The sequence below is a fragment of the Triticum aestivum genome, chromosome 3D (genome assembly GCF_018294505.1).
Source record: "Triticum aestivum cultivar Chinese Spring chromosome 3D, IWGSC CS RefSeq v2.1, whole genome shotgun sequence".
Lineage (NCBI taxonomy): Eukaryota > Viridiplantae > Streptophyta > Magnoliopsida > Poales > Poaceae > Triticum > Triticum aestivum.
The window spans coordinates 537955097-537981705 of NC_057802.1; the positions used below are offsets into that span (position 1 = coordinate 537955097).

General features: G+C 44.5%; 1 protein-coding gene across 1 annotated transcript in view; it reads left to right on the top strand.

The window, feature by feature from the left end:
* Window positions 1-22768: 22768 nt before the first annotated feature.
* LOC123080309 (exocyst complex component EXO70B1) overlaps window positions 22769-26609 on the top strand; it is a 4726-nt gene continuing 885 nt past the window's right edge. Inside the window, exon 1 of the mRNA XM_044503219.1 lies at window positions 22769-24934. Within this exon, the coding sequence (XP_044359154.1) occupies window positions 22919-24913 (1995 nt within the window). The 5' untranslated portion in view covers window positions 22769-22918 and the 3' untranslated portion in view covers window positions 24914-24934. The remainder of the gene's footprint in view (window positions 24935-26609) is intronic.

Consider the following 26609-nt stretch of genomic DNA (forward strand, 5'->3'; position numbering starts at 1 on the left):
CCCACAGGTACCAATCTGAGGTTTTGGTACAAAGATTGAATATAAGAGATGAACTAGGGTTTGAGAGGAGAGGGTGCTAGTGAATGTGTTGACGAAGATTGACCCTCCCTCGATGAGATGATCGTTGGTGATGACGATGGCTTCGATTTTCCCCTCCCGGAGGGAAGTTTCCTCAGCAGAATAGCTCCACTGGAGCCCTAGATTGCTTCTGCCCAGGTTCCGCCTCGAGACGGCGGTGCTTCATCTCGGAAGCTTTCATCTGATTTTTTCTAGGTCAAAACCTTTCATATAGCAGAAGATGGGCACCAGGCGATGGCTAGGGGGCCCCTTCTGTTGTTTCTTTGCTCAATATTTTTATATATTCCAAAATAATTCTTCGTAAAGTTTCAGGACATTTGGAGTTGTGCAGAATAGGTATCTCAGATTTGCTCCTTTCCGGTCCAGAATTCCAGCTGCCGGCATTCACCCTCTTCATGTAAATCTTGCAAAATAAGAGAGAAAAGGCATAAGTATTGTACCATAATATGAAATAACAGCCCATAATGCAATAAATATCAACATAAAAGCATGATGCGAAATGGACCTATCACTGACGCTCTGAAGCGGCGCTGAACGAAATCACATGGGAGGGGTGAGGGGTTTTTGGTGGGTCAGGGCAGTCAGAAACGAGCTTGGGAGCGGTACGGACTCCCGCAAACCTCCCCCACTTTTGTCTCCGGTTTACGGGAGAAATCGCGTCCGGACCGCCCTGATACGTCCATTTTGCATCATGCTTTTATATCGATATTTCTTGCATTATGGGCTGTTACTACACATTATGTCACAATACTTATGCATTTTCTCTCTTATTTTACAAGGTTTACATGAAGAGGGAGAATGCCGGCAGCTGGAATTCTGGGCTGGAAAAGGAGCAAATATTAGGGACCTATTCTGCACAACTCCAAAAGTCCTGAAACTTCACGAAAGTCAGTTTTGGAATATATTAAAAACATTGGGCAAAGAAAGCACCAAAGGGGGGCCACCCACTGTCCACGAGGGTGGAGGGTGCGCCCTACCCCCTGGGCGCGCCCCTGCCTCGTGGGCCACCTGGAAGCCCCCCGATGTCTACTACACAACCTTCTTCTTGTAGACGTTGTTGGGCCTCCAAGTGCAGAGGTTTGTAGGACAGTAGCAAATTCCCCTCAGGTGGATGACCTAAGGTTTATCAATCCGTGGGAGGCGTAGGATGAAGATGGTCTCTCTCAAACAACCTTGCAACCAAATAACAAAGAGTCTCTTGTGTCCCCAACACACCCAATACAATGGTAAATTGTATAGGTGCACTAGTTCGGCGAAGAGATGGTGATACAAGTGCAATATGGATGGTAGATATAGGTTTTTGTAATCTGAAAATATAAAAACAGCAAGGTAACTAATGATAAAAGTGAGCGTAGACGGTATTGCAATGCTAGGAAACAAGGCCTAAGGTTCATACTTTCACTAGTGCAAGTTCTCTCAACAATAATAACATAACTAGATCATATAACTATCCCTCAACATGCAACAAAGAGTCACTCCAAAGCCACTAATAGCGGAGAACAAACGAAGAGATTATTGTAGGGTATGAAACCACCTCAAAGTTATTCTTTCTGAATTCAGGAGTCCGTAGTAAAATAACACGAAGCTATTCTTTCCGTTCAATCTATCCTAGAGTTCGTACTAGAATAACACCTTAAGACACAAATCAACCAAAACCCTAATGTCACCTCAAGTATCCGTGGGTATGATTATACGATATGCATCACACAATCTCAGATTCATCTATTCAACCAACACAAAGAACTTCAAAGAGTGCCCCAAAGTTTCTACTGGAGAGTCAAGACGAAAACGTGTGCCAACCCCTATGCATAGATTCCCAAGGTCACGGAACCCGCAAGTTGATCACCAAAACATACATCAAGTGAATCAATAGAATACCCCATTGTCACCACGGGTATCCCACGCAAGACACATCAAGTGTTCTCAAATCCTTAAAGACTCAATCCGATAAGATAACTTCAAAGGGAAAACTCAATCCATTACAAGAGAGTAGAGGGGGAGAAACATCATCAGATCCAACTATAATAGCAAAGCTCGCGATACATCAAGATCGTGCCAGATCAAGAACACGAGAGAGAGATCAAACACATAGCTACTGGTACATACCCTCAGCCCCGAGGGTGAACTACTCCCTCCTCGTCATGGAGAGCGCCGGGATGATGAAGATGACCACCGGTGAGGGATCCCCCCTCCGGCAGGGTGCCGGAACGGGTCTAGATTGGTTTTCGGTGGCTCTGGAGGTTTGCGGCAGCGGAACTCCCGATCTAGGTTTCTTTCTGGAAGTTTGGGTATATATGAGAGGTATTGGCGTCGGGAACAAGTCGGGGGGTCTCCGGGCTGTCCACGAGGCAGGAGGCGCCCATGGGGGTGGGCGCGCCCCTACCCTCGTGGGCAGCCCGGGACTCTTCTGGTCCATCTCCGATGCTCTGTGGGCTTCTTCCGGTCCAAAAATAATCTCCGTCAAATTTCAGGTCAATTGGACTCTGTTTGGTTTTCCTTTTCTGCGATACTCAAAAACAAGGAAAAAACAGAAACTGGCACTGGGCTCTGGGTTAATAGGTTAGTCCCAAAAATCATATAAAATAGCATATAAATGCATATAAAACATCCTAGATGGATAATATAATAGCATGGAACAATCAAAAATTATAGATACGTTGGAGACGTATCAAGCATCCCCAAGCTTAATTCCTGCTCGTCCTCGAGTAGGTAAATGATAAAAATATAATTTTTGATGTGGAATGCTACCTAACATATTTATCAATGTAATTTCCTTTATTGTGGCATGAATATTCAGATCCATAAGATTCAAGACAAAAGTTTAATATTGAAATAAAAATAATAATACTTCAAGCATACTAACAAAGCAATTATGTCTTCTCAAAATAACATGGCCAAAGAAAGTTCATCCCTACAAAATCATATAGTTTGGTTATGCTCCATCTTCGTCACACAAAATATTCAAATCATGCACAACCCCGGTTTCAGCCAAGCAATTGTTTCATACTTAAGAATTTTCAAACTTTTTCAACTTTCACGCAATACATGAGCGTGAGCCATGGACATAGCACTATGGGTTGAATAGAATATGATAATGGGGGTTGTGTGGAGAAGACAAAAAGGAGAAAGTCTCACATTGACGTGGCTAATCAACGGGAGAAGTCTTGTTAATCATAAGTGGGATGCTTGTCCAAGGAAGGGCAGTACCCAAGCACCGGTCCACCCACATATCAAATTATCAAAGTAACGAACGCGAATCATATGAGCATGATGAAAACTAGCTTGACGATAATTCCCATGTGTCATCGGGAGCGCTTTCCTTTATATAAGAGTTTGTCCAGGCTTGTCCTTTGCTACAAAAAGGATTGGGCCACCTTGGTGCACCTTGTTTACTTTTGTTACTTGTTACCCGTTACGAACTACCTTATCATAAAACTATCTGTTAACGATAATTTCAGTGCTTGCAGAGAATACCTTACTGAAAACTGCTTGTCATTTCCTTCTGCTCCTCGTTGGATTCGACACTCTTACTTATCGAAAGGACTACGATAGATCCCCTATACTTGTGGGTCTTGGGGAGTGAAGCGCCTCTAGTAGGTGGAATTTGGTAAGGGAAAATTTATATAGTGTGCTGAAATTTACTGTCACTTGTTACTATGGAAAATAATCCTTTGAGGGGCTTGTTTGGGGTATCTTCACCCCAACCAGTAGAGCAAAGAGTTGCTCCTCAACCTACTGAACCTACTGAAAATGTTTACTTTGAAATTCCTTCGGGTGTGATAGAGAAACTGCTAGCTAATCCTTTTACAGGAGATGGAACATTACATCCCGATATGCACCTAATCTATGTGGATGAAGTTTGTGAATTATTTAAGCTTGTAGGTATGCCCGAGGATGTTATCAAGAAGAAGGTCTTCCCTTTATATTTCAAGGGAAAGGCATTGACATGGTTTAGGCTATGTGATAATATTGGATCATGGAACTACAACCAATTGAAATTGGAATTTCATCAGAAGTTTTATCCTATGCATCTGGTTCATCATGATCGTAATTATATATATATAACTTTTGGCCTCGCGAAGGAGAAAGTATTGCTCAAGCTTGGGGGAGGCTTAAGTCAATGTTATATTCATGCCCCAATCATGAGCTCTCAAGAGAAATTATTATTCAAAAAATTTATGCTCGGCTTTCTCTCAACAATCGCTACATGCTCGATACTTCTTCTACTGGTTCTTTTATGATGAAGACTATTGAATTCAAATGGGATTTATTGGAAAGAATTAAACGCAAATCTGAAGATTGGGAACTCGACGAAGGTAAGGAGTCAGGTATAACACCTAAGTTTGATTGTGTTAAATCTTTTATGGATACCGATGCTTTTCGTGAATTTAGCACTAAATATGGACTTGATTCTGAGATAGTAGCTTCTTTCTGTGAATCATTTGCTACTCATGTTGATCTCCCTAAGGAGAAGTGCTTTAAATATCATCCTCCCATTGAAGTAAAAGTAGTAGAACCTATTAAAGTTGAAGAAAAGACTATTACTTATAACGTTGATCCTATTGTTCCTACCGCTTATATTGAGAAACCACCCTTCCCTGTTAGAATAAAGGATCATGCTAAAGCTTCAACTATGGTTCGTAAGAGTAATGCTAGAACATCTACACTCCCTAAGCAAATTAAAGTTGAACCTAATATTGCTATGATTAAAGATCTCTTGGTCGATAATATTGATGGGCATGTTATTTACTTCTGTGATGAAGCTGCTAGAATTGCTAGACCCGATACTAAAAATAAACATAGACTTGTTGTAGGCATGCCTATTGTTTCTGTTAAAATAGGAGATCATTTTTATCATGGCTTATGTGATATGGGTGCTAGTGCGAGTGCAATACCTCATTCCTTATACGAAGAAACTATGCATGATATTGCACCTGCTGAGATAGAAGATATTGATGTTACAATTAAGCTTGCCAATAGAGATACTATTTCACCAATTGGGATTGTTAGAGATGTTGAAGTCTTGTGCGGGAAAGTTAAATATCCTACTGATTTTCTTGTTCTTGGTTCCCCACAAGATGACTTTCGTCCCATTATATTTGGTAGACCCTTCTTGAATACTGTTAATGCTAAGATAGATTGCGAAAAGGATATTGTTACTGTTGGTTTAGGGGACATGTCCCATGATTTTAATTTTGCTAAATTCCGTAGATAACCCCATGATAAAGAATTGCCTAGTAAAGATGAAATTATTGGTCTTGCTTCTATTGCCTTGCCCCCCAATGATCCTTTAGAACAATACTTGCTTGACCATGAAAATGATATGTTCATGAATGAAAGAAGGGAAATAGATGAAGTATTCCTTAAACAGGGACCTATATTGAAACACAACTTGCCTGTTGAAATCCTAGGGGATCCTCCTCCACCCAAGGGTGATCCCGTGTTTGAGCTTAAACCATTACCTGATACTCTTAAATATGCTTATCTTGATGAAAAGAAGATATATCCTGTTATTATTAGTGCTAACCTTTCAGAGCAGGAAGAAGAGAAATTATTGAAAACTCTGAAGAAGCATTGTGCTGCTATTGGATATACTCTTGATGATCTTAAGGGCATTAGTCCCACTCTATGCCAGAACAAAATAAAATTGGAGAAAGACGCTAAACCAGTTGTTGATCACCAACGACGGTTGAATCCTAAGATGAAAGAAGTGGTAAGAAATGAAATACTAAAGCTTCTGGAGGCAGGTATAATTTATCCTGTTGCTGATAGTCAGTGGGTAAGTCCTTTCCATTGTGTCCCTAAGAAGGGAGGTATTACTATTGTTCCTAATGATAAAGATGAATTAATTCCACAAGGAATTGTTACAGGTTATAGAATGGTAATTGACTTCCGCAAATTAAATAAAGCTACTAGAAAGGATCATTACCCTTTACGTTTTATTGATCAAATGCTAGAAAGATTATCCAAACATACACATTTTTGCTTTCTAGACGGTTATTCTGGTTTCTCTCAAATACCTGTGTCAAAAGAGGATCAGGAAAAGACCACTTTTACTTGCCCTTTCGGTACCTTTGCTTATAGACGTATGCCTTTTGGTTTATGTAATGCACCTACTACCTTTCAAAGATGTATGGCTGCTATATTCTCTGACTTCTGTGAAAAGATTGTTGAGCTTTTCACGGATGATTTCTCCGTGTATGGAACTTATTTTGATGATTGCTTAAGCAACCTTGATCGAGTTTTGCAGAGATGTGAAGAAACTAATATTTTCTTGAATTGGGAGAAGTGCCACTTTATGGTTAATGAAGGTATTGTCTTGGGGCATAAAATTTCTGAAAGTGGTATTGAAGTTGATAAAGCTAAAGTTGATGCTATTGAAAAGATGTCGTGTCCTAAGGACATTAAAGGTATAAGAAGTTTCCTTGGTCATGCCGATTTTTATAGGAGGTTCATTAAAGACTTCTCAAAAATTTCTAGGCCTCTGACTAATCTCTTACAAAAAGATGTTCCTCTTGTCTTTGATGATGATTGTGTAGAAGCATTTGAAATACTTAAGAAAGCCTTGATTTCTGCACCTATTGTTTAGCCACCTGATTGGAATTTACCCTTTGAAATTATGTGTGATGCTAGTGATTATGCTGTAGGTGTTGTTCTAGGAAAAAGAGTTGATAAGAAATTAAATGTTATCCAATATGCTAGTAAAACTCTAGACAGTGCCCAGAGAAATTATGCTACTACTAAAAAGAATTTTTAGCAGTTGTATTTGCTTGTGATAAGTTCAGACCTTATACTGTTGATTCTAAAGTAACTGTTCACACTGATCATGCTGCTATTAAATATCTTATGGAAAAGAAATATGCTAAACCTAGACTTATTAGATGGGTTCTCTTGCTACAAGAATTTGATTTGCACATTATTGATAGAAAGGGAGCTGAGAACCCCGTTGCAGACAACTTGTCTAGCTTAGAGAATGTTCTTGATGACCCACTACCTATTGATGATAGCTTTCCTGATGAACAATTGGTTGTCATAAATGCTTCTCGTACTGCTCCATGGTATGCTAATTATGCTAATTACATTGTTGCTAAATTTATAACACCTAGTTTCACATACCAGCAAAAGAAAAGTTTTTTTATGATTTAAGACATTACTTCTGGGATGAACCACACCTTTATAAAGAAGGGGTAGATGGTGTTATTAGACGTTGTGTACCTGAGCATGAACAGGAACATATCCTACGCAAGTGTCACTCCGAGGCTTATGGAGGACACCACGCTGGAGATAGAAGTGCACATAAGTTATTGCAATCCGGTTTTTATTGGCCTACTCTCTTCAAAGATGCCTGTAAGTTTGTCTTGTCTTGTGATGAATGTCAAAGAATTGGTAAAATTAGCAGTCGTCAAGAAATGCCTATGAACTATTCACTTGTTATTGAACCATTTGATGTTTGGGGCTTTGATTATATGGGGCCGTTTCCTTCCTCCAATGGGTATACACATATTTTAGTTGATGTTGATTACGTTACTAAGTGGGTAGAAGCTATTCCAACTAGTAGTGTTGATCATAACACCTCTATTAAGATGCTTAAAGAAGTTATTTTTCCGAGGTCTGGAGTCCCTAGATACTTAATGACTGATGGTGGTTCACATTTTATTCATGGTGCTTTTCATAAAATGCTTGCTAAGTATGATGTTAATCATAGAATTGCATCTCCATACCACCCACAGTCTAGTGGTCAAGTAGAACTGAGTAATAGAGAGATTAAATTAATTTTGCAAAAGACTGTTAATAGATCTAGAAAGAATTGGTCCAAGAAACTTGATGATGCATTATGGGCCTATAGAACTGCATATAAAAATCCTATGGGTATGTCTCCGTATAAAATGGTTTATGGAAAAGCATGTCACTTACCTCTAGAACTAGAACATAAGGCATATTGCGCCATTAAAGAGCTCAATTATGATTTCAAACTTGCCGGTGAGAAGAGACTATTTGACATTATCTCACTTGATGAGTGGAGAACCCATGCCTATGAGAATGCCAAACTGCTTAAAGAAAAGGTTAAAAGATAGCATGACAAAAGGATACAAAAGCGTGAGTTTAATGTAGGTGATTATGTTTTGTTATACAACTCTCGTTTAAGATTTTTTGCAGGAAAACTCCTCTCTAAATGGGAAGGTCCTTACGTTATCGAGGAGGTCTATCGTTCCGGTGCCATAAAATTCAAGAACTTCGAAGGCACAAATCTGAAGGTGGTGAACGGTCAAAGAATCAAACATTATATCTCAAGTAATCCCATAAATGTTGAAACCAATGTTATTGACACCGTAACCCCGGAGGAGTACACAAGGGATACTTTCTAGAACGTTTCAGACTCCGAAAAGGAATAGGTATGTGGTACGGTAAGTAAACCGACTCCAAAACAGTTCTAACAGCAATTTTTCTCCGTTTTGGAATACTTAAGAAAATAGGAAAATAAGAAGTAGTCCGGAAAGGACACGAGGCATCCACGAGGGTGGAGGGCGCGCCCTACCCCCCTGGGCGCGCCCTCCTGCCTCGTGGACACCTCGTGTGCCCTCCGGACTCCGTTCTCTTGCACGATACTTCTTTTGGTCGGCAAAAAATCATTATATAATCTCCCGAAGGTTTTGACCACCGTACCACGACAAAATCCTCTGTTATTGTTTTGAGTTGTTTCTGTCGCAGATTAGATCAAGATGTCTTCTCAAGAGTCAGTCGGGGAGAGCCGGGTATCTCACCTGACACCGTGGCCAAAAGCAAACAACGATGCCGATCACTTTGGGCCATCCACTGAGGAAGAGATGGAGGCCGACTTGAAAATGATAGATGCCATGGAGGAAGATCAAGAAGTTACCTCTCGTCTCCAAGCCAAATATATGATGGAGGAACTCCAGAGCTCAGCAATTCCAAACTCGGTCATCCCTCCCAATGCTAGATTTCTTTCTTATGAAAATATGAAAAAGAGTGTTACTTGTTCTCCCGCAGCTATGCAACATCCATGGGTGAAAGAAGATTTAGCTGTCGCGGGTAAACTCCGGAAGGAAACAATGGATCTTAAGCAGCAAGTCAATAAGCTCGAGGAAGAGAACCGTATCCTAAGGGGCATCATCGCCAAAAATATCACATCACTACCTCCGAAGAAAGAGACATAAATACATGGGTATGGGCACTCCCCTTGGCAACTGCCAAGCTTGGGGGAGGTGCCCTGGTATCGTATCACCATCACACTTCTATCTTTACCAATTTTATTAGTTCGATCCTTTTTGTTATATCTTGATCTAGTAGAATAAAGTTTAGTATGATCTAGCTTTGAGTTTTTGTGTTGATCCTTATCTGTGTAATCGAGTCCGTAAGCTATATATAATAAAGATTAGTCTTGAGTCGAGGGCTTGGTTATCTTGCTATGATCTTGAGGGAATAAAAGAAAAAGAAAGAATAAAAAGAAATAAAGAGATCATATTGATCTTATGGAGAGTAATGACTTCACATATAAAAGAGTATGATGAATAAAAGTTGTTGAGAGTTGACAAACATAGTTTTGGTCATCGTTGCAATTAATAGGAAGTAATAAAGAAAGAGAGGTTTTCACATATAAATATACTATCTTGGACATCTTTTATGATTGTGAGCACTCATTAAAATATGACATGCTAAAAAGTTGATGTTGGACAAGAAAGACAACGTAATGGGTTATGTTTTCTTATATCCAAAATAAATTATATTGTCATGGATCATCCAACATGTTGAGCTTGCCTTTCCCCCTCATGCTAGCCAAATTCTTTGCACCAAGTAGAGTTACTACTTGTGCTTCCAAATATCCTTAAACCCAGTTTTGCCATGAGAGTCCACCATATCTACCTATGGATTGAGTAAGATCCTTCAAGTAAGTTGTCATTGTTGCAAGCAATAAAAATTGCTCTCTAAATATGTATGATCTATTAGTGTGGAGAAAATAAGCTTTATACGAGCTTGTGATATGGAAGAAATAAAAGCGACGGACTGCATAATAAAGGTCCCTATCACAAGTGGCAATATAAAGTGACGTTCTTTTTCATTAAGATTTTGTGCATCCAACCATAAAAGCACATGACTGTTGGGGAACGTAGTAATTTCAAAAAAGTTCCTACGCACACACAGGATCATGGTGATGCATATAAAAGAGAGGGGGAGTGTGTCCGCGTACCCTCGTAGACTGAAAGCGGAAGCGTTAGCACAATGCGGTTGATGTAGTCATATGTCTTCACGATCCGACCGATCAAGTACCGAATGCACGACACCTCCGAGTTCTGCACACGTTCAACTCGATGACGTCCCTCGAACTCCGATCCAGCCGAGCTTTGAGGGAGAGTTCCGTCAGCACGACGGCGTGGTGACGATGATGATGTTCTACCGACGCAGGGCTTCGCCTAAGCACCGCTACGATATTATCAAGGTGGACTATGGTGGAGAGGGGCACCGCACATGGCTAAAAGATCCAAGATATTAATTGTTGTGTCTATGGGGTGCCCCTCTCCTCCGTATATAAAGGGGGAGGAGAGGGTCGGCCAAGGGGAGGAGGCGCACCCAAGGGGGGAGTCCTAATCCCACCGGGAGTAGGACTCCTCCTTTTCCTATTTGGAGAGGGAGAGGGAAGGAAGAGGAAGGAGGGAGGAAGGAAAGGGGGGACCGACCCCCTCCCAATTCGGACCGGGCTTGGGGGGGGCGCCCCCTCCCTTGCTCCATTCCCCTCCTTTCCACTAAAGCCCATTAAGGCCCATATACCTCCCGGGGGGTTCCGATAACCTCCCGGTGCTCCGGTATTATCCCGATCTCACCCGGAACCATTCTGGTATCCAAATATAGTCGTCTAATGTATCGATCTTTACGTCTCGACCATTTTGTGACTCCTCGTCATGTCCGTGATCACATCCGGGACTCCGAACTACCTTCGGTACATCAAAACACATGAACTCATAATATAACCGTCATCGAACTTTAAGCATGCGGATCCTACGGGTTCGAGAACTATGTAGACATGACCGAGACACGTCTCCGGTCAATAACCAATAGCGGAACCTGGATGCTCATATTGGTTCCCACATATTCTACGAAGATCTTTATCGGTCAAACCGCATAACAACATACGTTGTTCCCTTTGTCATCGGTATGTTACTTGCCCGAGATTCAATCATCGGTATCTCAATACCTAGTTCAATCTCGTTACCGGCAAGTCTCTTTACTCGTTCCGTAATACATTATCCCGCAACTAACTCATTAGTTGCAATGCTTGCAAGGCTTAAGTGATGTGCATTACCGAGAGGGCCTAGAGATACCTCTCCGACAATCGGAGTGACAAATCCTAATCTCGAAATACGCAAACCCAACAAGTACCTTCGGAGACACCTGTAGAGCACGTTTATAATCACCCAGTTACATTGTGACGTTTGGTAGCACACAAAGTGTTCCTCCGGTAAACGGGAGTTGCATAATCTCATAGTCATAGGAACATGTATAAGTCATGAAGAAAGCAATAGCAACATACTAAACGATCAAGTGCTAAGCTAACGGAATGGGTCAAGTCAATCACATCATTCTCCTAATGATGTGATCCTGTTAATCAAATTACAACTCTTTGTCTATGGCTAGGAAACATAACCATCTTTGATCAACGAGCTAGTCAAGTAGAGGCATACTAGTGACACTCTGTTTGTCTATGTATTCACACATGTATCATGTTTCCGGTTAATACAATCCTAGCATGAATAATAAACATTTATCATGATATAAGGAAATAAATATTAACTTTATTATTGCCTCTAGGGCATATTTCCTTCAGTCTCCCACTTGCACTAGAGTTAATAATCTATTTTACACAGTAATGATTCTAACACCCATGGAGTCTTGGTGCTGATCATGTTTTGCTCGTGGAAGAGGCTTAGTCAACGGGTCTGCAACATTCAGATCCGTATGTATTTTGCAAATCTCTATGTCTCCCACTTGGACTTGGTCCCAGATGGAATTGAAGCGTATTTTGATGTGCTTGGTCCTCTTCTGAAATCTGGATTCCTTTGCCAAGGCAATTGCACCAGTATTGTCACAGAAGATTTTCATTGGACCCGATGCACTAGGTATGACACCTAGATCGGATATGAACTCCTTCATCTAGACTCCTTCATTTGCTGCTTCCGAAGCAGCAATGTACTCCGCTTCACACGTAGATCCCGCCACGAAAATTTGTTTAGAACTGCTCCAACTGACAGCTCCACCGTTCAATATAAACACGTATCCGGTTTGCGATTTAGAATCGTCCGGATCAGTGTCAAAGCTTGCATCAACGTAACCATTTACGATGAGCTCTTTGTCACCTCCATAAACGAGAAACATATCCTTAGTCCTTTTCAGGTATTTCAGGATGTTCTTGACCGCTGTCCAGTGATCCACTCCTGGATTACTTTGGTACCTCCCTGCTAAACTAATAGCAAGGCACACATCAGGTCTGGTACACAGCATTGCATACATGATAGAGCCTATGGCTGAAGCATAGGGAACATCTTTCATTTTCTCTCTATCTTCTCCAATGGTCGGGCATTGAGTCTTACTCAACTTCACACCTTGTAACACAGGCAAGAACCCTTTCTTTGCTTGATCCATTTTGAACTTCTTCAAAACTTTGTCAAGGTATGTGCTTTGTGAAAGTCCAATTAAGCGTCTTGATCTATCTCTATAGATCTTGATGCCCAATATTTAAGCAGCTTCACCGAGGTCCTTCATTGAAAAACTCTTATTCAAATATCCTTTTATGCTATCCAGAAATTCTATATCATTTCCAATCAACAATATGTCATCCACATATAATATCAGAAATGCTACAGAGCTCCCACTCACTTTCTTATAAATACAGGCTTCTCCAAACGTCTGTATAAAACCATATGCTTTGATCACACTATCAAAACGTTTATTCCAACTCCGAGAGGCTTGCACCAGTCCATATATGGATCGCCGGAGCTTGCACACATTGTTAGCTCCCTTTGGATCAACAAAACCTTCCGGTTGTATCATATACAATTCTTCTTCCAAAAATCCATTCAGGAATGCAGTTTTGACATCCATTTGCCAAATTTCATAATCATAAAATGCGGCAATTGCTAACATGATTCGGACAGACTTAAGCATCGCTACGGGTGAGAAGGTCTCATCGTAGTCAATCCCTTGAACTTGTCGAAAACCTTTTGCAACAAGTCGAGCTTTATAGACAGTAACATTACCGTCAGCGTCATTCTTCTTCTTGAAGATCCATTTATTCTCGATGGCTTGCCGATCATCGGGCAAGTCAACTAAAGTCCATACTTTGTTCTCATACATGGATCCCATCTCGGATTTCATGGCCTCAAGCCATTTTGCGGAATCTGGGCTCACCATCGCTTCTTCATAGTTCGTAGGTTTGTCATGGTCTAGTAACATAACCTCCAGAACAGGACCGTACCACTCTGGTGCGGATCTTACTCTGGTTGACCTACGAGGTTCAGTAAAAACTTGATCTGAAGTTTCATGATCATCATCATTAACTTCCTCACTAATTGGTGTAGACGTCACAGGAACCGGTTTCTGTGATGAACTATTTTCCAATAAGGGAGTAGGTACTGTTACCTCATCAAGTTCTACTTTCCTCCCACTCACTTCTTTCGAGAGAAACTCCTTCTGTTGAAAGGATCCAAATTTAGCAACAAAAGTCTTGCCTTCAGATCTGTGATAGAAGGTGTACCCAACAGTTTCCTTTGGGTATCCTATGAAGACACATTTCTCCGATTTGGGTTCGAGCTTATGAGGTTGAAGCTTTTTTCACATAAGCATCGCAGCCCCAAACTTTAAGAAACGACAACTTTGGTTTCTTGCCAAACCACAGTTCATAAGGCGTCGTCTCAATGGATTTCGATGGTGCCCTATTTAACGTGAATGCAGCCGTCTCTAAAGCATAACCCCAAAACGATAGCGGTAAATCGGTAAGAGACATCATAGATCGCACCATATCTAGTAAAGTACGATTATGACGTTCGGACACACCATTACGCTATGGTGTTCCGAGTGGCATGAGTTGCGAAACTATTCCGCATTGTTTCAAATGTAGACCAAACTCGTAACTCAAATATTCTCCTCCACGGTCAGATCGTAGAAACTTTATTTTCTTGTTACGATGATTTTCCACTTCACTCTGAAATTCTTTGAACTTTTCAAATGTTTCAGACTTATATTTCATTAAGTAGATATACCCATATCTGCTTAAATCATCTATGAAGGTGAGAACATAACGATACCCGCCGCGAGCCTCAACATTCATTGGACCACATACATCTGTATGTATGATTTCCAACAAATCTGTTGCTCGCTCCATAGTTCCGGAGAACGGCGTTTTAGTCATCTTGCCCATGAGGCACGGTTCGCAAGTACCAAGTGATTCATAATCAAGTGCTTCCAAAAGTCCATCAGTATGGAGTTTCTTCATGCGCTTTACACCAATATGACCCAAACGGCAGTGCCACAAATAAGTTGCACTATCATTATCAACTCAGCATCTTTTGGCCTCAATATTATGAATATGTGTATCATTACTATCGAGATTTAATATAAATAGACCACTCCTCAAGGGTGCATGAACATAAAAGATATTACTCATATAAATAGAACAACCATTATTCTCTGATTTAAATGAATAACCGTCTCACATCAAACAAGATCCAGATATAATGTTCATGCTTAACGCTGGCACCAAATAATTATTATTTAGGTCTAAAACTAATCCCGAAGGTAGATGTAGAGGTAGCGTGCCGACCGCGATCACATCGACTTTGGAACCATTTCCCACGCGCATCGTCACCTCGTCCTTAGCTAATCTTCGCTTAATCCGTAGTCCCTGTTTCGAGTTGCAAATATTAGCAACAGAACCAGTATCAAATGTCGAGGTGCTACTGCGAGCATTAGTAAGGTACACATCAATAACATGTATATCACATATACCTTTGTTCACCTTGCCATCCTTCTTATCCGCCAAATACTTGGGGCAGTTCCGCTTCCAGTGACCAGTCTGCTTGTAGTAGAAGCACTCAGTCTCAGGCTTAGGTCCAGACTTGGGCTTCTTCTCTTGAGCAGCAACTTGTTTGCTGTTCTTCTTGATGTTCCCCTTCTTCTTCCCTTTGCCCTTTTTCTTGAAACTGGTGGTCTTATTGACCATCAACACTTGATGCTCCTTTTTGATTTCTACCTCCGCAGCCTTTAGCATTGCGAAGAGCTCGGGAATTGTCTTATCCATCCCTTGCATGTTATAGTTCATCACGAAGCTCTTGTAGCTTGGTGGCAGTGATTGAAGAATTTGGTCCATGACGCTATCATCCGGAAGATTAACTCCCACGAATCAAGTGATTGTTATACCCAGACATTCTGAGTATATGCTCACTGACAGAACTATTCTCCTCCATCTTGCAGCTGTAGAACTTGTTGGAGACTTCATATCTCTCATTCCGGGCATTTGCTTGAAATATTAACTTCAACTCCTGGAACATCTCATATGCTCCATGACGTTCAAAACGTCGTTGAAGTCCCGGTTCTAAGCCGTAAAGCATGGCACACTGAACTATCGAGTAGTCATCAGCTTTGCTCTGCCAGACGTTCATAACATCTGGTGTTGCTCCTGCAGCAGGTTTGGCACCTAGCGGTGCTTCCAGGACGTAATTCTTCTGTGCAGCAATGAGGATAATCCTCAAATTACGGACCCAGTCCGTGTAATTGCTACCATCATCTTTCAACTTTGCTTTCTCAAGGAACGCATTAAAATTCAATGGAACAATAGCACGAGCCATCTATCTACAACAAACATAGACATGCAAAATACTATCAGGTACTAAGTTCATGATAAATTTAAGTTCAATTAATCATATTACTTAAGAACTCCCACTTAGATAGACATCCCTCTAATCATATAAGTGATCACGTGATCCAAATCAACTAAACCATGTCCGATAATCACGTGAGATGGAGTAGTTTCAATGGTGAACATCACTATGTTGATCATATCTACTATATGATTCACGCTTGACCTTTCGGTCTCAGTGTTCCGAGGCCATATCTGCATATGCTAGGCTCGTCAAGTTTAACCTGAGTATTCCGCGTGTGCAACTGTTTTGCACCCGTTGTATTTGAACGTAGAGCCTATCACACCCGATCATCACGTGGTGTCTCAGCACGAAGAACTTTCGCAACGGTGCATATTCAGGGAGAACACTTTTATCTTGAAATTTAGTGAGAGATCATCTTATAATGCTACCGTCAATCAAAGCAAGATAAGATGCATAAAAGATAAACATCACATGCAATCAATATAAGTGATATGATATGGCCATCATCATCTTGTGCTTGTGATCTCCATCTCCGAAGCACCGTCATGATCACCATCGTCACCGGCGCGACACCTTGATCTCCATCGTAGCATCGTTGTCGTCTCGCCAACTTATGCTTCTACGACTATCGCTACCGCTTAGTGATAAAGTAAAGCATTACAGGGCGATTGCATTGCATACAATATAGCGACAACCATATGGCTCCTGCCAGTTGCCGATAACTCGGTTACAAAACATGATCATCTCATACAATAAAATTTAGCATCATGCCTTGACCATATCACATCACAACATGCCCTGCAAAAACAAGTTAGACGTCCTCTACTTTGTTGTTGCAAGTTTTACATGGCTGCTACGGGCTGAGCAAGAACCGTTCTTACCTACGCATCAAAACCACAACGATAGTTTGTCAAGTTAGTGCTGTTTTAACCTTCTCAAGGACCGGGCATAGCCACACTCGGTTCAACTAAAGTTGGAGAAACTGACACCCGCCAGCCACCTGTGTGCAAAGCACGTCGGTAGAACCAGTCTCGCGTAAGCGTACGCGTAATGTCGGTCCAGGCTGCTTCATCCAACAATACCGCCGAACCAAAGTATGACATGCTGGTAAGCAGTATGACTTGTATCGCCCACAACTCACTTGTGTTCTACTCATGCATATAACATCTACGCATAAAACCTGGCTCGGATGCCACTGTTGGGGAACGTAGTAATTTCAAAAAAATTCCTACGCACACACAGGATCATGGTGATGCATAGCAACGAGAGGGGAGAGTGTGTCCACGTACCCTCGTAGACCGAAAGCGAAAGCGTTAGCACAACGCGGTTGATGTAGTCGTACGTCTTCACGATCCGACCGATCAAGTACCGAACGCACGGCACCTCCGAGTTCTACACACGTTCAACTCGATGACGTCCCTCAAAACTCCGATCCAGCCAAGCTTTGAGGGAGAGTTCCGTCAGCACGACGGCGTGGTGACGATGATGATGTTCTACCGACGCAGGGCTTCGCCTAAGCACCGTTACGATATTATCGAGGTGGACTATGGTGGAGAGGGGCACCGCACACGGCTAAAAGATCCAAAAGATCAATTGTTGTGTCTATGGGGTGCCCCTCTCCTCCGTATATAAAGGGGGAGGAGAGGGCCGGCCAAGGGGAGGAGGCGCGCCCAAGGGGGGAGTCCTACTCCCACCGGGAGTAGGACTCCTCATTTTCCTATTTGAAGAGGGAGAGGGAAGGAAGAGGAAGGAGGGAGGAAGGAAGGGGGCGGCCCCCCTCCCAATTCAGATTGGGCTTGGGGGGGGCCCCTCCCTTGCTCCTTTCCCCTCCTTTCCACTAAAGCCCATTAAGGCCCATATACCTCCCGGGGGGTTCCGATAACCTCCCGGTGCTCCGGTATTATCCCGATCTCACCCGGAACCATTCCGGTATCCAAATATAGTCATCCAATATATCGATCTTTACGTCTCAACCATTTCGAGACTCCTCGTCATGTCCGTGATCACATCCGGGACTCCGAACTACCTTCGGTACATCAAAACACATAACCGTCATCGAACTTTAAGCGTGCGGACCCTACGGGTTCGAGAACTATGTAGACATGACCGAGACACGTCTCCGGTCAATAACCAATAGCGGAACCTGGATGCTCATATTGGTTCCCACATATTCTACGAAGATCTTTATCGGTCAAACCGCATAACAACATATGTTGTTCCCTTTGTCATCGGTATGTTACTTGCCCGAGATTCGATCGTCGGTATCTCAATACCTAGTTCAATCTTGTTACCGGCAAGTCTCTTTACTCGTTCCGTAATACATTATCCCGCAACTAACTCATTAGTTGCAATGCTTGCAAGGCTTAAGTGATGTGCATTACCGAGTGGGCCCAGAGATACCTCTTCGACAATCGGAGTGACAAATCCTAATCTCGAAATACGCCAACCCAACAAGTACCTTCGGAGACACATGTAGAGCACCTTTATAATCACCCAGTTACGTTGTGACGTTTGGTAGCACACAAAGTGTTCCTCCGGTAAACGGGAGTTGCATAATCTCATAGTCATAGGAACATGTATAAGTCATGAAGAAAGCAATAGCAACATACTAAACGATCAAGTGCTAAGCTAACGAAATGGGTCAAGTCAATCACATCATTCTCCTAATGATGTGATCCCGTTAATCAAATGACAACTCTTTTGTCTATGGCTAGGAAACATAACCATCTTTGATCAACGAGCTAGTCAAGTAGAGGCATACTAGTGACACTCTGTTTGTCTATGTATTCACACATGTATCATGTTTCCGGTTAATACAATTCTAGCATGAATAATAAACATTTATCATGATATAAGGAAATAAATATTAACTTTATTATTGCCTCTAGGGCATATTTCCTTCAATGACAACCTTTGCTTCCCTCTGCGAAGGGCCTATCTTATATTTTTTGTCTTATACCTTATACAAGAGTCATGGTGATCTTCACCTTTCCTTTTTACACTTTATCCTTTGGCAAGCACTATGTGTTGGAAAGATCCTGATATATATATCCAATTGGATGTGGGTTTTCATAAAGCATTATTGTTGACGTTACCCTTGAGGTAAAAGGTTGGGAGGCAAAACTATAAGCCCCTATCTTTCTCTGTGTCCGATTAAAACTTCATACCCATAAGTATTACGTGAGTGTTAGCAATTGTGAAAGACTAAATGATAGTTGACTATGTGGACTTGCTGAAAAGCTCTTATATTGACTCTTTCCGATGTTATGATAAATTGCAATTGCTTCAATGACTGAGATCATAGTTTATTATTCTAAGAATGATCATGATGCCCTCATGTCCGTATTTTATTTTATCGACACCTCTATCTCTAAACATGTGGACATATTTTTTGATATCGGCTTCCGCTTGAGGACAAGCGAGGTCTAAGCTTGGGGGAGTTGATACGTCCATTTTGCATCATGCTTTTATATCGATATTTATTGCATTATGGGATGTTACTACACATTATGTCACAATACTTATGCCTTTTCTCTCTTATTTTACAAGGTTTACATGAAGAGGGAGAATGCCGGCAGCTGGAATTCTGGGCTGGAAAAGGAGCAAATATTAGAGACCTATTCTACACAACTCCAAAAGTCCTGAAACTCCACGAAAGCCAGTTTTGTAATATATTAAAAACATTGGGCGAAGAAAGCACCAGAGGGGGGCCACCCACTGTCCACGAGGGTGGAGGGCGCGCCCTACCCCCTGGGCGCGCCCCCTGCCTCGTGGGCCACCTGGAAGCCCCCCGGTGCCCATCTTCTGGTATAAGGTGTCTTTTTCCCTGGAAAAAATCGGAAGGAAGCTTTCGGGACGAAGCGCCGCCGTCTCGAGGCGGAACCTTGGCGGAACTAATCTAGGGCTCCGGCGGAGCTGTTCTGTCGGGGAAACATCCCTCCGGGAGGGGGAAATCGTCACCATCGTCATCACCATCGATCCTCTCATCGGGAGGGGGTCAATCTCCATCAACATCTTCACCAGCACCATCTCCTCTCAAACCCTAGTTCATCTCTTGTATCCGATCTTTGTCTCAAAACCTCAGATTGGTACCTGTGGGTTGCTAGTAGTGTTGATTACTCCTTGTAGTTGATGCTAGTTGGTTTATTCGGTGGACGGTTATATGTTCAGATCCTTTATGCACATTAATACCCCTCTGATTATGAACATGAATATGATTTGTGCGTAGTTACGTTTGTTCCTAAGGACATGGGAGAAGTCTTGTTATAAATAGTCATGTGAATTTGGTATTCGTTTGATATTTTGATGAGATGCATGTTGTCTTTCCTTTAGTGGTGTTATGTGAACGTCGACTACATGACACTTCACCATTGTTTGGGCCTAGGGGAAGGCATTGGGAAGTAATAAGTAGATGATGGGTTGCTAGTGACAGAAGCTTAAACCCTAGTTTATGCGTTGCTTCGTAAGGGGCTGATTTGGATCCATATGTTTCATGTTATGGTTAGGTTTACCTTAATTCTTCTTTCGTAGTTGCGGATGCTTGCGAGAGGGGTTAATCATAAGTGGGATGCTTGTCCAAGGAAGGGCAGTACCCAAGCACCGGTCCACCCACATATCAAATTATCAAAATAACGAACGTGAATCATATGAGCATGATGAAAACTAGCTTGACGATAAGTCCCATGTGTCCTCGGGAGCGCTTTCCTTTATATAAGAGTTTGTCCAGGCTTGTCCTTTGCTACAAAAAGGATTGGGCCACCTTGCTGCACCTTGTTTACTTTTGTTACTTGTTACCCGTTACGAACTACCTTATCATAAAACTATCTGTTACCGATAATTTCAGTGCTTGCAGAGAATACCTTACTGAAAACTGCTTGTCATTTCCTTCTGCTCCTCGTTTGGTTCGACACTCTTACTTATCGGAAGGACTACGATAGATCCCCTATACTTGTGGGTCATTACGCCCCGTGGACCGATACATGCCCACGTTGGATGGCTTCCACGGTCCGGACAGCGTCGTCTAGACCGTTGCAGGAGGTTCGAGGGTCGACGTTGGAGATGCCCTTACATGTTCGCCATCGCTTGGCTTGTGGTTTGCTGGCGGTTGTCGTCGCCGATGGTCGTTGTCAAGGGTTGCCGGCATCCGCCTCCTACCCTTCTTCATTCTCTTCCTTCCCTGTTCACCTTCCGCGCGGAGCTCGATTGGATGTCGCCTGAGTATCCGGGTGCTGAGACATTCGAAATATAGATTATTTTTGTAGTTTTAACATATGTAAATTAATCTCTTCCGCCATAACCTAAACGGGTTCACATGTACACATCTTTTGTGTCCTTGCTCTGCCGAGAGAAGATCCAAAAGCGAAATGAGCGTCGCTTAGAGCATCTCCAACATGCACGGTAAATATCACGCGCGCGGGGGAAAAGGTGTGTTTTAGCGCGTGCGAAGCGGTTTCGCGTGCTCCAGCAGGCGCGGGAGATTCCGGCGCGCGGGAAAAAATCTCGCGCGCGCGAAAAAGCGGCCTGACACGCGGCAGTTTAGCGCGCGGCGTCCTGCATGCTCTATAAAACGCGCGCGCCCGAGCCCGCCAACCGCACACTCGAGCGTCTTCTTCTGCCCCGTCGTCCCCTTCTTCCTCGCATCCAGCACCCCGCCGCCACCGCACCCTTCTCCCGACGCCGCCGCGCCTTCTTCCCCGCCGCCGACATGCCACTGCACGCCCTGGAGTAGCTCCGGCTACCGCGGCGTCCGGCCCCGCCCCTCCGGCATGTTCTACGCGGAGATCCGGTCCGGTGGCATGCGTCTCGGTCTCGGGACATTCGAGACCGCCCACGAGGCCGCCCGCGCGTACGACGTGGCGGCGTGGCGCCTCTCGAGGCCACGCTCGCAGATGAACTTCGACGACGCGCGGACGTGCCAGCAGGCACAGGACCTCGCGCCTCCGCCGCGGCTAATAATCAACGAGGACCGCCACGAACACTGTAGGACGTCGCTGTCGAGGAGGCCTTCTGGGTGGAGAGGAGGGCAAAGCGAGCCGCGGAACGGGCAGACAGGCGTGCGCGGAAGGCACTGGCGATAGCGCAGTGCGAACTGGGACAAGCGTCGACCTTCGACAACAACGATCCTCGGTGGGATGACGCGTTTCTTTCGTCGGACTATACCACCGAGGAGGAGGTCGACTCGGAGTAGTTTCTAGTAGACTAGTTTGTGATGTTGGGTTGAACTGTGCTATTTGTATCGTTGAATTTTATCTATATGTTGTTTCAAATATTGTTCATATGTGCTCCGGCTGCTCGCGCGCCGTTTTTTTTTGCAGCGTCTGCTGGAGCGGCCCGCGCGTGCAATATTTTACAACGGCCGCTGGAGCCAACGCTTTGCTGCGCGCAAAAACATGCTATTTCGGCATTGTAAAATTATTTTAACGTGGAATTCAAAAAGAAAAACATTTTAACGTGTCACGCGATTGCACGCCTGTTGGAGATGCTCTTAGATGATCAGGTTTCTTGTGATGAATCATGCCAAACCGGAGTGAGCAAAGGCGCTTGTGCGTGCGTATGTTCAAAGCTAAGTGTATGTGTGTGAACTGAACGTCTGCGTCTCGTGTCTGTACCGTGTTTGGAAAAACATACCAGACGATACAAAGTTGAGGTGCATGGACGGCACAAAGTGAGCTAGTGTATGGTCGCGGAACGAATCTGATCCCGGTCCGATCCGTACGATAAAGCCAGTGATCAAAGCAGGAAGATTATCATCAGTCCAACCTTTTTTAGCCCAGACAGACATCTAAACCACCCGACGACGACCTGCTCAAACCCAAGCCCAAGGCCAGCTCAGCAAACCAGCGACTCGCTTCCCCCCTTTCGCCTCCTCTCCCCTTCCTCCGCCGCGACTCCTCTGCCCCCTTTCACACCGCCCTCCTCCGATCCAGAAGCACAGGCGAGCGGGGGACGGGATGGCGGCGGCGCCGCCCGACGGGCAGGAGAAGGTGATCGCGGCGGCGCAGCAGATCGTCAAGTCGCTCGCCAACTCCAAGAACGCCGCGGACGACATGATCCGCATCCTCTCCGGCTTCGACAACCGCTTCTCCCTCATGTCCGACCTCTTCCCGGCCGCCGGCGCCCCCGACGCCGCGGCCGGCTCCGAGCCCCTCCCGGAGGGGGATTACGCGCGGGAGGGGCTTCCCGGCCCCGGCGGCGGCGACGGCTTCGGCGACGACGACGACCTGGAGGACGAGAGGGACGCGGCGGTGGAGGACGCGCTGCGGCTGGTGGAGCAGTGGGACTCCCCCGCGGCCGGGGACCGGCTGGTGTTCGAGTCGCCCGAGGACGCCGAGGAGTACCTCGCCGCGGCCGCCTGCCTCATGGGCGAGGCCGGCCCGCGCGTCGAGGCCGCGCTGCAGGTCGCCATGGCGCGCCTCGAGGAGGAGTTCCGCCAGCTGCTCATCCGCGGGACCGCCTCGCTCGCCGCCGAGGACCTGCACGCGTCCCTCCTCCGCCGCCTCTCGCTCACGGTGCCCACCTTCCACTCCGCCTCCTCCGTCGACCTCGACTGCCCCTCCTTCGCCAGCCACGCCGACGAGGGCGACGAGTCCTCCGCCGCGGGCAGGTGGAGCTCCGCCTCCGACGGCGAGATCTCGCCCTACCTCATTTCCCCCGACACCGTCAGCACCCTCAAGGACATCGCGGACGTCATGCTGCGCGCCGGCTATGGGCCGGAGCTCTGCCAGGTCTACAGCGAGGTTCGCCGGGACACGCTCATGGAGTGCCTCGCCGTGCTTGGGGTCGACAAGATGAGCCTGGAGGAGGTGCAGCGCGTGGAGTGGGGCGTCCTCGATGGCAAGATGAAGAAGTGGATCCAGGCTCTCAGGGTCGTCGTCCAGGGCCTTCTCGCCGAGGAGCGCCGCATCTGTGGCCAGATCCTTGCGGCCGACGCAGATGCCGAGGAGGAGTGCTTTACTGAGGCGGCCAAGGGGTGTGTCCTGCAGCTGCTCAACTTCGGTGATGCCATTGCGATTGGCAAGAGGTCATCCGAGAAGCTGTTCCGCATTCTTGGTATGTACGAGGCGCTGGCTGAGTTGCTGCCAGAGCTCGAGGCCTTGTTCTCAGGCGATGCAAGGGATTTCATCAAGGAAGAGGCAGAGGGGGTACTGGTCAGGCTAGGGGATGCGGTGCGTGGCACGGTCACCGAGTTTGCCAATGCGATACGTGGGGAGACTTCTCGCAGATCACTGCCAGGCGGCGAGATCCACCCGCTTACGCGTTATGTCATGAATTATGTGCGACTACTTGCAGATTACAGCCGCTGGCTGAATCATCTTCTTGATGGTTGCGAGACTGAACTGGAAAATGGGGGCGACAATGCGGATATGACTCCACTGGGTCACTGTCTGCTCATACTGATCACACATCTATTGGACAAGATTGAGGATAAAGCGAAGCTGTATGATGATGAGGCACTGCAGAACATATTTTTGATGAACAATCTGTGGTATGTTGTGCAGAAGATCAAGGATTCAGAGCTTAAGAGTTTGCTTGGGGATAACTGGATCCGTAAGCGCCGGGGTCAGATTAGGAGGTACTCTACAGGGTACCTCCGATCCTCATGGACCAGGGTATTAGCTTGCCTGAGGGATGATGGGTTGCCACAGACAACAGGTTCATCGAGTGCACTCAAGGCTGCCCTGAAGGAAAGGTTCAAGAGCTTCAACTTGGCTTACGAGGAGTTATACAGGACACAGACAGCATGGAAGGTTGTGGATCCTCAGTTAAGAGAAGAGTTGAAGATTTCCATCTCGGAGAAGGTCCTTCCAGCATACCGTTCGTTTGTTGGAAGGTTCCGAGGGCAGCTAGAGGGTGGAAGGAATTTCGCAAAGTATATAAAGTACAACCCTGAGGATGTGGAGAACCAGGTCTCAGATTTCTTTGAAGGGAAAAAATTGAATGCTTGATCAAACTGTCTATGTTTGAAGGTGAGTGCTAAAGTGCTATAACTTTCAGATTGTGCTTCCATAGATTGTTCATATCGGTTTATAGAAGGCCGTGCAGTCAGGTTTTTCTTTTTAGCAGCTGCATAATTAGATTTGCAAGATCATAATGGTACCTTCTACCTTGCAATTCAATTGAGAATTTAGTATGACATATGCTAAAAATTAGTAAGTTTACCTAACTACTGAGATACTACAGAGATTGCACCCCTATATTATCCTGCGATTGTAAAAATGCATCACAAATATACTCCATCCGCACGGGTTTATTGGCCCCCCTCGTATTTAGGCTCAAACTCTCACTATAAATTTGACTAATAAAATATAAACTATATGTCCCAAAACACTATACTGTTGGAATCCTCTTTCAAATAAAATCAGCATATAAATCATATTTTGTTAGTCTAGATGGTCAAAGTTTGACCAAATACGAGTGGCCCCAATAAACCCGGATGGAGGAAGTACATTGTTCCATTGATTTTGTAGTTTATCGAGCAATATTCATGATAAATTCGTGAGTAACTTATCGTGTTTGTATCTAATAGAGTAACAAAATTTGATTTCTCATCTGATCATGGTTTGTTATTCTTCTCGGTGCAACTTTAAGTTGTAGGACTGTACTCTTTCCTACATTTCTTAATAATTGAGGAATAAGGCTCTTAGAGCATCTCCAACTGGACTGGGCTAATTTGGGCCCCTATACATCCGCGAAAGCGTCCGGACAGTGTCCGGTGCCAGTGCACGCAGCTAGGGGTGGGCATAGAAACTTAGGAACCAAATACCGAACCGAAACCATTAACCGAAAAGACTGAAATTGTGGTTTTTATACCTAGTACAGATAAATTCGGTTTTCACTTCCACTAACGAATTAGATAAGGTCGGTTCGGTGTTACATCGGTTAAGCCGATAGAAACCGACCTGTATGGCGGGGTGTTATATTCCAGTGGAATGGATCGCGCTCCTAGCCTCCTAGTCCTAGGAACGTAGACACCCATGAATCCCACATGGCCATGTCGTTGACGCCAAGACATTTTTAGCACTTTGCTGACGCTAAGTTTTTTTTTTGAGCGGCTTCGCGGACACTAAGTAGGCCTGGCATCCAGCAGCCAGTTAGGATACTAGTCGGCCTGCAGCCAGGTTCCCTGGACGCCACGCCCGTGGGCCTGCATGCAAGCCCCAAGCCCAACATACGTATTTCTTCTATTGTTTGAACCATTTAGCTTTTAGCCTCAGACGACAACAGTAGTCCAATTGATTTAATCCCACCTCGTGTGGGTAAAGAGAAGAGGCAAGATAGCTCAGCTATAATAGGGATGGTTGTGAGTGGCGAAGACACGTATATGTGAAACATTTTTTGGTACAAACCGGAAACTGATCCGAACAGGTCGGTTAACTGAATTTTTGGTTTACTTTTATGTTGCAAATTTCGGTTAGCATATTTCCTAACTGAATTTGCAAATAAACAGAATGGCGTTAACCGAATTTTTGGTTTAAACCGAATGCCCAGGCCTAGGAGAGAGAGAGAGAGGGAGGGAGGAAGAGGGCCGGGGTGGGCCGGATCCGACGTGGCGGACTGCCTGGACACCCTCATAACCTCCCCCCTTATGGGCTGGATTTGAGGGGTGCTGGTAGCCCAGGCGTATAGGGATGATTTGGGGGT